General features: G+C 49.0%; 1 protein-coding gene across 8 annotated transcripts in view; it reads left to right on the forward strand.

Annotated features, from left to right (window-relative positions):
• The window catches only part of ANKRD11 (ankyrin repeat domain 11), a 159,994-nt gene that overhangs the window by 142,289 nt on the left and 4,026 nt on the right, over positions 1 to 13,679 (forward strand). For 7 of the 8 annotated variants that reach the window (XM_030023867.2, XM_030023868.2, XM_041125631.1 and 4 more), the window contains 5 exons: positions 723 to 893; positions 2,120 to 2,323; positions 4,238 to 4,380; positions 4,830 to 4,977; positions 5,808 to 12,541. In XM_030023867.2, coding sequence (XP_029879727.1) covers positions 723 to 893; positions 2,120 to 2,323; positions 4,238 to 4,380; positions 4,830 to 4,977; positions 5,808 to 12,541 — 7,400 coding nt within the window. Of the gene's footprint in view, positions 1 to 722; positions 894 to 2,119; positions 2,324 to 4,237; positions 4,381 to 4,829; positions 4,978 to 5,001; positions 5,252 to 5,807; positions 12,542 to 13,679 lie in introns of those variants that run through there. The other variant, XM_041125632.1, reaches the window with a different exon arrangement.

Raw genomic sequence — 13,679 nt, forward strand, 5'->3', positions numbered from 1 at the left:
CACAGGGAGTTTCTTCCTCCCCTCCTGTTTGTTTGGGATTTTTTTTAGAGGGATGCAGGAGTAGATGTGGCTAGGCGGTCATCAGCCCGACCGCAGGTGGGTGCTCTGTGTTAGGCTGGAAGCAGCCTCTTTGGGAGGAGAGGGCCAGCCCCGTGCTCCCCAGGGCAGCACACCCGTTTGGCTGCAGGGTCCTTGGTTTGATGATGATGAGGGGGTGAGATGGCAACATTTCCGAGCTGTTGGCCTGTATCTCGTTAGCACTCTTTGTTGATGCTTTTAGATGCCTCCAGTTCAGTCCATGCTGTGGTGGTGTAAGGCTGCGTACGCTCCTCGAAGCACCATGGCATGAAATGGAGGCTCCTAGAAGCAAGATGGAAGGTACAGTACTGGCAGTGGCCCCACGAAGGACCCGCTCCCTCCCTCTTGTGCTGCTCTTTGATGGTGGGGGGAGAACTGGTAGAAGCCTGTGCTGGGAGAGACTGTTGGAGGAGCCGGTGGGCAGCAGGAGCGGTGCGTGTCCTGGCTGCAACCGCGTGAGCCCAGGCGGCTGCCCCACGTACTGGTGCTCCCAGCGCAGGGATACGTCCTTCACCGTAGGCTTTTCCATTTGCGAGATAACGGAAACGGAGTTAGAGAGCTGTTAGCACTTTGCTCAGAAATGAACGTGGTTTCAGTTGCAGCGACGTTCACGGCTTGTGTTTCTGTGTCTCCTTGCACCGCAGAAAAGCAGGGTCCAGAGCGGAAGAGGATTAAAAAGGAGCCCGCCACCAGAAAGCCTGGCTTGCTTTTCGGAATGGGCCTTTCGGGGATCCGGGCAGGCTACCCGCTCTCCGAGCGCCAGCAAGTCGCTCTCCTTATGCAGATGACAGCAGAAGAGTCTGCAAACAGCCCAGGTGAGATCCGGAGGGTGGTTTTGCTCAGAGGTGTGGGCAGATGGGTGTGAGCTTGCAGCGAGAAGCTTGCGAATACCTGGGCTTCTCAGTGCCCGTCCCCGGGGTCACCAGGCGGTTCAGGTAGCTCCTCGCCGGCAGCGGAGACGAGCTGCCACCCCCGGCGTGGTGCGGGGGGGCTGGTACGCTGCTCCGTGGGGTCTCCCCCCACTCTCAGCACCGTAGGTGGGATGCTGGAGCGGGGCAGCGGGACACCTGTTCTCCTGGGGCTCTGCCGGTGACTCCAGGCACGGGCTGCTGCTGGGGTTCGCAGGTGGCTGCGGCTGCCCTTCCTTCTTCCAGTATAAGGCGGTAGCAGGAGATGTCCCACGGGCCGAATCCAGGCCACCACTGAGCCTGCCTTGGCTGCTTAACTAGAGCTTTGGTTCCACAGGAGCTTCCTGCACATCTGAGCTTTGCATTTTCCACTGGCGTCTCAGGCTAACTCAGTAAAGGAGCATTGTGAATAAAAGTTAAAAGTATCATCCCTCTCTGGGTTTTTTAATGTTTCTTCTTGCGTAGAGGGATAAGACATGTAACCACTGGAACTGTAACTTGAGATGCAGAGCAGCTGGAATGTGTTTGCCATGGATTTTGTATTTTAGTAATTTTTATCTGTTGCATACATGACCCCCAGGGTTTTTAGAGGCACTGTGCTATCTGTATGCGCACATCTGCATCCTACACACAAACGTCGCGGCCTTTAGCCACATATTTTGTTGTTCTTAACACCAATCTAGCTGCTTATGTTGCTATTACTTAGGGGAAAAAAAAGGCAAAAAGCTGTGTAGTCTTCAGAGCGTTCAGATGCTCTCCCAGGAAATGCGCAGTCTCCTCCCAAGGCTGTCAGACCTCACATGTACTTGGTAAAAGGCCACTTCCCTTAGGAAATGAGGGTTTAGGGTAAGGAGCTGCATTGTCTGCTCCTAAATCATGGGATTGCCTGCAGTCTTTGCAAGGACTGCAGTTCTCTCCAGTGGGCTTTGGCAGCCTGCAATTAGTATCTGCATTATACACACAGAGGCTTTCCTCTGTCTTCACGTCAACTTCAAGAGATTCAGTTGCCTCTCGGTGCCTTGTGGTGAGCATTTTGGGGGAGACGCGAGATGAAACGTGTTGCAAGAGCTCCCTCTAAGGGTGTAGGGCTTCCTTTGAATTGCTGTTCTTGACTGTTTCTCTCCTCCGTGCAGTTGACACAACACCAAAGCATCCCTCTCAGTCTACAGTTTGTCAGAAGGGAACTCCTAACTCTGCCTCCAAAACCAAAGATAAAGTAAATAAGAGAAATGAGCGAGGAGAGACTCGGCTGCATCGAGCTGCCATCCGAGGAGATGCCCGGCGCATCAAGGAGCTCATTATCGAGGGTGCAGATGTCAATGTGAAGGACTTTGCAGGTAACCAGCCCGCTGGCAATACTGACAGGGCAGCCCACGGATCCAAACCTTTTCCAACCTCGTTGCATGTTCCACCTCCAAGAATGGCTCCCACCAGAGAAAGTAGTTTCTTTATAACATGGATTTGCTACTTGTAAAGAGGGGATTAACCAAAAATAATGATTTTGCCCTTCGGGAAGAAAAAAGTCTTGCTGTCCTTTAAAAAAAAAAACAAAAAAACCAACCAAACAAACAAACAAAACCAACTGACTATGGATCTGCCAAAACAATAAATCCCAGAAAAACATCAGTTTCCTTGTTGGAGTTTGGGAGCTAAATTACTAGGCTGTCCTGTCTGCTCTGAACATGCTCCCGCTTGGGACGGTGATGCTAGGCTGGGTTTGATCCGTAGTGATCCCTGGGGCTGCCATGGCTCCATGCTCTGAAACTGCAGCTGGGACCCTCTGGTGTGTTTTCTTATGCCCTTTCACGTGGGTGCTGTCTTGGAAGTCTGGAGGGGGATTTGCAAAGGGAGGTGGGCTGTTTTAGCTCTTTTTTTACTTAAAATGTAAGAAATCATGTGCACAAAAATATTGAAAAGAGTGGGTTTGTAAAATCATTGCTCCGGAGTTGAATGGCTGGTGCCTGCAGTGTTCTGGGGTTTGTTTTTAAGTACCGTACGTGGGGATGCCGCTGACGGGGAGCAGTGCAAATGTGAAGGGCGAGGTCAGGCTCCCAGCTGCGCCAGCCAGGCACCCAAATTAGAGGAAACACCGACTGTCCTGAGCCTCAGCTGAGGAGTAGCACCACCACCTCCTCCTCCTCCTCCTCAACAGCACTGCCAAGCTCCTGCTTCTGGTGGTGGGAATGGGGAAAGGAGCCTGGGTGTGGGGCTGTGGCCGCAAACGAGCCTGGGATGGGAACGGCCCCGAGTCCTGCAGCGAGAAGGCAGCCATGAGATGATGAACAGTGCCGTTCATGCACGCTCGTACCAACGATGGGGCTAAATTAGCGTGAGGCAGCCTGCCTTCCAGCACGTCCAAGAGCTTGACTTTGCTCTTTGCTCTTCTCTTTGCACGATTTTAGGGCTATAAATAGATATGCATGTTCCTCTGCCTGTATGATTAATATCAGTGCTAGACTGAACTATCAGTTGTGATTAATTCTGGTCCCAGGTGCCCCTTTTTAATGCTCCAAGTGAAGGTAACGGAATGAGCTCCCACGACACTATCCGCAAAATACCGAAAGAGCCACGCGTGTTTGCTGGGAAACTTCAAAACAGTTTCTGCTTAAAAATAGTCTGTTTGAACATGATAAAATATTTCATTCTGTGTTCTTTGGAAGTTTGTTTGAGAACTAGAGCCACTGTTACTGTGGAGACCTGCTGTTTGGTTTCTCCCCAAGCCAGGGGCCTGTTTTGCAGTGGCATGGCTGCTTGCTTTGGAGAGCACACAAAAAATATTTGTGAGCTCTGCGTGGGGGATGTTTCAGAGCGATGTCGGCAGTTCAGAGCTCAGTCCTGATCTGGGCAGCAGTGTTTCCCTTACGGAGGAGTTGGAACGAGAAAGGATTTGAGACCTGAGTTCCACATGGCATCAGCAATTCTCTTAATTTCCTACACAAAACTTTGCCTTTCCGTTTCCTGGGGCTCTGTCCGTTCTGGCACATGATCTGTCTGTAGCATGTTCCATGACCAGAGGGAAAAGTGGGATTGATTCAACTACCACCTGGTTGGAGTAGCAAAGCAGAGCTGCAGGTTTCTTCCTGCTGGGCCATGGGGAGCTGGGCAAACAAGACCATCTTCTTGGCTGTCAGAGCCACAGACCCCTCGACACACCGGCGCCTGCAGCATCTGTGGATGGAGGTTACTTTTCACTGTCTCTAACTTTCTCCATGAAGGTGATATCTGTGTTCTAAGTGTCCCTTTGCTTGCAGGCTGGACGGCGTTGCATGAGGCATGCAACCGGGGTTATTACGACGTTGCAAAGCAGTTGCTTGCTGCGGGTGCCGAAGTCAACACAAAGGGGTTGGATGACGACACCCCGCTGCACGATGCAGCGAATAACGGGCACTTCAAGGTTGGTTTTTGCTGGATTTCATAGCTGTGTTTTTAATGACTTTTTTTCCTTCGTGCTTCAAGCAGCCAACTGTGCAAATACAGAGATTCTGGTTATTTTATTATTATTTGTTGCTGATAGCCATGTAGGTGGCAAGAATTTTCCTGCTCCAGTGCTGTTGAGTGTTTTACTTGTTTTTCCCCTGTGCAGGGGATAGTTCATTCTTCTTCTTCTGGAGTCAGGCAGGGAGCATGGCTTTGTGTCTTGCTCTTCTCCCTTCTTTCCTGCCCAAGTTGGTTCCTGTTCCTGGTTTTTATCTCCTTTCTTATTGATGACTGTTAGTGCCATAAGGCGTGTCCTGAGGATAGACTGCTTGAGGACATTCCCCTTTCAGTTACATATGAAAGTTGTACAAAAACCCTGGAGTTGAAACATCATGAACATCTTCAAGTCTCAATTTCTGTTTTCAGGTGGTGAAATTATTGTTACATTATGGAGGGAATCCTCATCAAAGCAACAGGAAGGGCGAGACACCTTTAAAAGTAGCTAATTCTCCCACCATGGTGAATCTGCTCCTGGGAAAGACCACATACCCCTCCAGCGAAGAAAGCTCAACAGGTGAGATTGACCTTTATGTGAACATGGGAGTGATGTTTGTGGCCTGCAGCTATCTGTTAATACAGAGACGTTAAGAGGACAGTGAAGTTAAACTCTTGTCAGACTATCTGCACGCTGCTGCCACGGTCAGGAGTCCATCTGTAGCTGTAACCCAAATTCAGACAACATAACTACCAGCCTTTAGCTCCGGGAGCTCTAGCTGTTTGCCCTGGAAGCCTACGTTGAGATCACTTGCCTGGTGCAATCGAGATGTAGGATTGGAAGCCAATTGCAGGTAAATGGATGTCTTACCTTTAAAATGTGGGTAATATTCCAGCTCGTGCATAGAGAGGAGGAGGTGTGCGTGCACATCGTGTATTCCCATCCCTCCCCAGTTGGAGGGCACAGCGCTCGGCTGTACCAGTGCTGACATTTCAGGTTGTGCTCCCGGGCTGTCCCTCAGCCTGTCCCATGAGTGACACTACTGTGGCTGTGCCAGGTGGGAAACACTGCAGGTTTTAATTAGTGCTAAGTTCCAGTCTTACGGGGAGTCTTGACCTATGCTGTGTATGAGTGTGCAGTCATAACCCTGTTAAAAAGTTCTTCTCTTGATACACCCAGGATGTTGTTTGGAGGAATGCCCCATGCAGGTTTGAGATTGGATAGATATTCCTTTCTAAAAGCTCTCCCAGCCTGGCATTTTGAGCTTTCAGCTGCAAACTTAGCAAAGGCTGGGTGAGGCAAAAGGGCAGCAGGGCCATTTGCAGGGGTTCACGTCTGCAGCAGACTGATGATGTTCCCTCCCCGAAACCCCTTGCAGCCCTTAACACGTTGTTCTTCTCTCTCTGCAGAGACCTCAGAAGAGGAGGATGCCCCTTCCTTCGCTCCCTCCAGCTCTGTTGATGGCAATAACACAGACTCAGAGTTTGAGAAGGGTTTGAAGCACAAGCCCAAGGCCCAGGAGCCCCCCAAAACCATCACCCCAGTGAAGGATGAGTATGAATTTGATGAGGACGATGAGCAGGACCGGGTCCCGCCAGTCGATGACAAACATTTGCTGAAAAAGGATTACAGAAAAGAGACTAAAGCAAACAGTTTCATTTCCATACCCAAAATGGAAGTGAAAACTTATACTAAAAATAACACAATTACACCAAAGAAAGCTGCCCACCGCATCCTGTCGGACAGCTCGGACGAGGAGGAGACCAGCGTTGCTGTGGGGACAGGGGAGAAGCTCCGACTTTCGACCCACTCGATATTGCCCACCAGCAAGATTCGGGAGCCCGCCAGCACAAAGCCGCAGAAGGAGAAAAGCAAAGTAAAAAAGAAGCGGAAGAAGGAGACAAAAAGCAAAGAGGTTCGGTTTGGCAAAAAAAATGACAAATTTTGTTCCTCTGAATCAGAGAGTGAAAACGTGGAGAGTGAGGAGGATGATAGAGACTCTCTTCAGAGCTCTAGCTGTGTAAAGGACTCCAGGCTAGTGCTAAAGGAATCCTCCTTGTTTAACTCTCTGTCTGCCTCATCGACCTCTTCTCATGGGAGTTTAGCATCCCAGAAACATAATCCTAATCTTACAGAACAGCACTCCAAGCACTGGAGGACGGACAATTGGAAAACCATATCTTCTCCAGCTTGGTCAGATGTCAGTTCCTTATCGGACTCCACCAGGACGAGACTGACGAGCGAGTCAGACTACTCGTCCGAGGACTCGAGCTTAGAGTCGCTAAAGCCAGTCAGGAAGAAACCAGAGCACAAAAAGAAGAACACCCCACACAACACTGTTTCTGAGAAAAAGAATTCATTCCATAGCAATGTGGATGGAGCAATTCCAAAGCTGGACAAGGAGGGGAAGGTTGTTAAAAAGCATAAAACAAAACACAAACATAAAAACAAGGAGAAGGGGCAGTGTCCCATCAGCCAAGACATTAAAATAATCAAAACATTTTCTTTTGAGTTTGAGGACTCTAAACAAAAGCCTGAGAAAGGCTTGATAGTAGAGACAGAAAATCCAGTCGAAAACAAGTTGAAAGTGTTAAAGCATGAGCGAGAACACAGTAAGAAGGAGGAAAAGCTCCCCAAAGGTAAAGTGGAGGAGAAGGAATGGTTGTTTAAAGATGAGACTGGAAAATCCTCAAAAGAGGAGAAATCTTTAAGAAAAGTCAAAGATGGTAGTAAAGACATGAGCAAATCCTTCAGAGAAGGATTAAGTAAATCAGAAAAAGAGAAACCTGTAAAGGAGAAGTCTCCCAAAGAGGAGAAGCCGAGAATACACAAGGAGGAGAGAAAGAAGAAGTCAAAGGACAAGCAGTCAAAATCTGAAAAGAAGAATGAGCTGAAGGAGGAGAAGGTTTCTAAACTAGAGAAAGAAAAATCTTTCAAGGAAGAGAAAGAAAAATGCAAAAAAGAAAAACTTTACAGGGATGAGTCGGGGTTTGATGAGTTTAATAACAAAAACCAATTTCCCGAAAGTGAGGACACGAAGTTCAGCCTTTCGGATGATCAGCAAGAGAGGTGGTTTTCAGACTTGTCTTCTGATTCATCCTTTGATTTCAAAGGTGAAGATAGCTGGGATTCTCCAGTAACAGATTTCAGGGAGATTAAAAATGACACCGTGGCAAAACTAATCATAGAACCCATGAAAGAGGAAATTAAAGACAAGAAAAAGGAAAATAAAACAAAAGAGAAGAAGGAATACAACGAGAAACGTAATGAAAAGGACACTTTCTTAAAGAAGAAAGAGAGGGACTATGTGGACAAAAGCTCCGAGAAGAAAAAGGACCAAACGGACAGACACAAAGTTACTCCTAGTTATTTGCCTGAAAAGGATAAGAAAAGGAAGGATTCTGCAGAGAGTGTCAAGGAGAGGAAGGAAAAAGATACAGGTGAAACCAACAAGGACAGAAAAGATTCCTCTGATGGCTCTAAAGATCGAAAAGATACCAAAACGAAGCAGGAGGAGCCCTATCGAGATGACTTTAAAGAATACGGCTGCGAAACATTCTTCAAGGATAAGTCTGACCCCGAATTCGGTGGTAAAACTCTGGAGACTTGGGAGAGGCACCATTCTGGAAAGGAAAAGGAGAAGAAAGATGCTCCTGATAAAGAAAAAAAAGAAAAAGTGAAGCCAGAAAAATACAAGGAAAAATCCAAAGAAGGCGACAAGGAGAAAAATGAAAAAGTTGCTCCTGAGAAAATCCTGAAAGACAAAGAACTAGACAAGAGTTTCAAAGAGAAAAAAGAAACTAAAGAGAAGTACAAAGACCTGCACAGCAAAGACAAAGAAAGGAAGAGTTCTTTTGACCAGGTTAAAGAGAAGAAAGAGAAAAACTTCTCCACGGATCGGGAGGACTTTTCCGAGAAAAAGGATGAGAAGAAAGGCAAGGAGAAAAGCTGGTACAGCATTGCAGACATCTTCACAGATGAAAGCGAAGACGAGAGGGATGATTACAGCTTGACTGGGTTCAAAGTCAGCGACTCTGCTGGGAGCGAAATGCATCGTCTGGACAGTCTGCAGGAGAAGGATGATGGTGCAGCTGCTGAGAAGGAGCTGTACCCCGACAAGCACCGCAAGTACTCCTCCGATCGGCAACATTCAGGAGAGAAACAGAAAGATAAGGACTCCAAGGAGAAGAAGAAGGACAAAGGAACATCGGAAGGGGGAAAAGAGAAGAAGGAGAAGAGTTCCTTTGAAAAACACAAAGAGAAGAAAGATAAAGACTCTACTGAGAAGTACAAGGACAGGAAAGACAGAACGTCCATAGATTCCACTCAAGAGAAGAAAAACAAGCAAAAGCTCCCAGAGAAGGCTGAAAAGAAACATGCCAATGACGACAAGGTGAAAAGCAAGCATAAGGAGAAGCCGGATAAAGAGCATTCCAAAGAGAAAAAGTCTTCGAAAGGAGGGGAGTCGGAGAAGAGCCTGCTGGAGAAATTGGAGGAGGAGGCTCTGAATGACTATAGAGATGACTCCAATGACAAAATCAGTGAGATCTCTTCTGACAGCTTCACAGATCGAGGACAAGATCCAGGACTGACCAGCCTTTTTGAGTCTTCTAACCTTTCTCTTACTGATGCTGCTGAAGAAAAGTTTAAGGACTCTCTCCCTTTACCCTGCTTGCAGGACAAACTCAAGGAGAAGGAGAGACACAGACATTCTTCATCTTCGTCAAAGAAAAGTCACGAGAAGGAAAAAGCAAAGAAGGAGAAGACTGAGAAAAAGGAGAAAACAGAAGAATTCAAAGACTCCAGCAGCAGAAAGGATTCCACTCATTATGAAAAAGATTTCTCTGTGGATGGGGAGGCTTTTAGCACTTCCTACAACATGAAGGCAGAGCCTGATGAGGAACCAGAGAAAAGCATTGATTACTTATTTTCTGAAAAGAAAGATAAAAATGATTCTGAAAGAGAGCTGTCAAAGAAGGCGGAAAAAGAAAAGACTTACGGTTCCAGCACCATCAGCACAGTTAAAGAGAAAAAGAAGCGAGATAAACACAAGGAAAAATGGAAGGAGGAAAAGGAAAAGCATAGAGACAAACATGCAGATGGTTTCTTTAAACATCACAAAGACGAGCCAAAGTCAACGCTTAAAGACAAGGACAATCCTCAAGTTACCACCTTTAAAGATAAATCAAAGGAGGACAACCTCAAATTCGGTGAAACCAAACTGAAGGAGAAGCTGAAGGAAAACCAAGAGAAAGACAAATCAGAATCAATAAAAATAAGCAATGGGAATGAAAAAATAACCCTTTCCAAAGACAGCGGCAAGAAAGATGCCAGGCCACGGGAGAAACTTCTGGGAGACGGTGATTTGATGATGACCAGCTTTGAGAGGATGCTGAGCCAGAAAGACCTGGAAATCGAGGAGCGCCACAAAAGGCACAAAGAGAGAATGAAGCAAATGGAGAAAATGAGGCACAGGTCCGGAGACCCCAAATTAAAGGACAAACTTAAAAGCTCGGAAGATGTGCGCAAGAGGAGTCTGGATCTGGCAACAAAGAAGCCGTTAACGTTGGATACTCAGCTCAAGGACAAGAAACTTAAGGAGTTGGGTCCACTGACTCCTATGCTGTCACCGGAAAACAAGGCACAGCCTGCTGTTGGCACAGACTCTAAGGACTGGATAACGGGTCCTCAGCTGAAGGAAATCCTCCCGGCGTCTCCCAGGCCGGATCAGAACCGGCCGACGGGGGTCCCGACCCCGGCATCTGTTGTCTCTTGTCCAAGCTACGAGGAGGTGATGCAGACACCCAGGACTCCTTCGTGCAGCAACGAAGACTACACGGACCTGATGTTTGAGTGCGCGGACTCACAGCACTCGCTGCCCATATCCACAATGTCCATGAACGCTTGTTCTCCATCTTTCTTTGACCGATATGCGAATGTTTCCAGTGGGCTCCCCGAGAATCCAAGTCAGACCCCGACTCGTACCATACCCTCCACGAACCTTTATCGTTCCATCTCGGTTGATATCAGAAGGGCACCTGAAGAAGAATTCAGTGTCGGAGATAAATTTTTCAGACAGCAAAGCGTCCCGGCGACATCAAATTATGACTCTCCAGTGCAGCATTTAATGGAGGAGAAAGCTCCCCTTCCTTCTGTTCCTGCTGAGAAGTTCCAGTGTTTATCTCCTGGGTATTACTCACCAGATTATGGGGTTTCATCACCGAAAGTGGAAGCTTTGCACTGCGCGCCAGGAGCTGTCAGCGGAGTTGCCCAGTCGCCTGAAAGTGTCTTTTCTGGTTTGCAAGCAAAATCCTCCCCTTCACACAGAGATGAATTGCTGGCTCCTTCAGTAGAAAGTGCTCTTCCGCCCGACCTCGGCATGCCCTTGGATACCACGGAAGAGCAGCAAGCTACTGCCTCCATTATGCCACCAGAATCTACCTACTTACCACCAATTGAAGAAAACCATTTTAGTTCGGGTATGCCAGAACAAAACAATATAGACTGGGATAACCCTCCTTCCAGAAACCCTGATGCCGCCATTCCTCCCACCCTGATGGGTAACCCGGCAGAGCACTCTGTCAGCTGGTCCATGGGCTCAGAGCTTCTGATGAAATCTCCCCAAAGGTTTTCTGAGTCCCCTAAACCTCCGCTCTGTTCCCTAGAGCCGATTCATCCTACACCGGTAGCCTTCATTCCCACAGATACTTCCTACCCCGTTTCTCCCATATCTTACCCTCTGTCAGTGTCTGAACCAGGGCTCGATGAAGTCAAGGAGGATGCTGAGGAAGCAGTTCCAGGAGAAATAGCGAATGCCGAAGAGCAAGCTCCGTACATGTCCCCTACTAGGTTAGACACGTTCTTCAATAACTGCAAGCCTCTTCCAGAAGAAGCACCTGAGATACCTCCAGAGCCTCCCTGTATGCCAGCAGAACCTCAGGCAGAAGTTGTTAGCACACCAGAAAACAACTATTTGGAAAACAACAACGCTGCGCCTGCAAATACAGAGGAGGCGGTAACGTGGCCTGATCCCTTCACCAATACAGAAGATGACTTGGACCTTGGCCCCTTCTCGCTGCCAGAGCTGCCGCTCCAACCTAAGGATGTTGCAGAGACAGAGATGACTGAGGCAGAAGCGGTAGAAGAAAGCCCAGCAGCAGCTTCAGAAACAAGCGCTGGGATCGTTAAAGCGAGCGCATCCGTAATAGCGTCTGGTGAGCCGGAGGAGCCGCCGGCCATCCAGGCAGCGGCCGTCCTGCCCGTGGAGACGGAGCCACAAGCAGAGGAGCAGAAACCAGAAGTGGCTGCACAAGAAGCCACCTCAGAAGCGCTGAACGTAGCTGAGGAAAAGGGAGCGGAGGACTCAGAAGCACAGATTTTCCAGCAGACCCCATCCGAGTCTGCTCAGGCGGAGAGCAAAGAGGTGGAGGCCGTGCACGAAGACCTGTCGTCTTCTGGTGGGGTGGCAGAGAGCGGCTCCCACGCCGGTCCCCCACCCGCGGCCACCGCCGAGGGCAGCGTTTCACAGGAGGGTGCTGCGGCACGCAGTGGGAGCCAAGTCCCTTCCTCCCAGGCAGACGCACCTCCGGGCAACGCTCAAGCAGAAATCGTTGAACCAGTACAAAAACCAGTAGCAGAAGCTCCCAAACCTCCCAAAATAGAAGAGATTCCTCAGCGGATTACCAGGAACCGGGCTCAGATGCTCGCCAACCAAAACAAGCAGAACGCCGCCTCTTCTGAGAAGGAATTTCCTCCCGTTTCTGCGCCCGCCACACGTGCCAAAGGCCGCATTACAGAGGAGGACGATTCCCAGGCTCAGCACCCGCGCAAGCGCCGGTTCCAGCGCTCCAACCAGCAGCTGCAGCAGCAGATCAACACGTCCACCCAGCAGACGAGGGAGATGATACAGCAAACACTGGCAGCTATCGTAGATGCTATAAAACTGGATGACATTGAACCTTATCACAGTGACAGGTCCAACCCCTACTTCGAGTACCTCCAGATCAGGAAAAAGATTGAAGAGAAGCGGAAAATCCTCTGCTATATTACTCCCCAAGCTCCGCAGTGCTACGCTGAATATGTCACCTATACAGGCTCCTACCTGTTGGATGGCAAGCCTCTAAGCAAGCTCCATATTCCAGTGGTGAGTCACCTTCTCTCTTTAAACCACAGCATCAGGGACTGTCCCCTCCCTTGCTGCTACAAGCACAGCCCAGATTATCCCCTTATGCATCGTGAGCGCCCTTGCAATGCCAACGGCACCCCGGCCGTGGCTTTAGCCAGCTTTTAGAACATGCTCATGACAACGAATCTAAGCCTTGGTAAGTGGATGGCTGCATGATAAATGCATCCTCTGAGATGCTGTATTTTTGCAGAGAAGACCTTGGGCTGTGCTTAGGAACCTGAGATTTGTCCAGGCTTTAGAGCAAGTTTGTATGAATTCACAGGATTTGAGGCTGGAAGGCAAAACTGCTTTGTACAAGCAGTATAGTAATTGGATAATGAACCTGGAAGACCGTAGGAAAAAGATGGCTCTTAACTCCTGCCTTCGTTTTCCCAAGCACCGATATTTGACTTGCCGATAGCACACACACTCCTTGGCAGTGGGATCTGCATTTCACTGCTGTGCTGCATGAATGGACTTGCTAATACAGATGCATCAATAAACTTAATACTGCAGGCAGTAAATCCGGGATCCAGCCTGGAGGAGGAGGGTCGATACGACCAGCCACGTCAGGCTTCGTTCCCTGCTGCAGGCAGGGTGACGTACCCCGGTCTGCGGGTATTTCTGTTGCAGCGTAGTCCATGCATGAGTTACTGTTTGCATGAGTTAATACATGCTTTGCCTGCCCCAGCACCGCAGTGGTTGTAGCCTGTGTTCTCATCTGCTTGTTCCTTCCTAGACTAACCCAGAGCCGCCTGCTCCTCTGTTCTGCAACTTGGGCTGTGCTCGAGGAGCGCCTTGCTCCCCAGGAAAGCGCAGGACAGATCAGGACACAGGCACCCTTCCTGGTGCGCAGACTGGCCTGCTCCCGGCAGTATTTCTCCCAACAGTATCATCCCCTTTGTCAGACGCGCTCAGGCCCCTTTACCAACTGCCCTCGCAGCCCGTGGGGTGATTTAGGCTCTGGTTCTGAAGGCTGAGCTCGTCTCTCGGCACTGGACATCTCTTGCCCTGTTGTCTCACTCCTCACTGTGGTCTGAGCACTGGCAGGACGTTGTCCTTTGCCTCCTGAGGAAATAGGCAGATTTTCTCCTCCGGCGAGCTCCGTATAGGACCC

The sequence above is a fragment of the Aquila chrysaetos genome, chromosome 9 (genome assembly GCF_900496995.4).
Source record: "Aquila chrysaetos chrysaetos chromosome 9, bAquChr1.4, whole genome shotgun sequence".
NCBI classification, from domain to species: Eukaryota; Metazoa; Chordata; class Aves; order Accipitriformes; family Accipitridae; genus Aquila; species Aquila chrysaetos.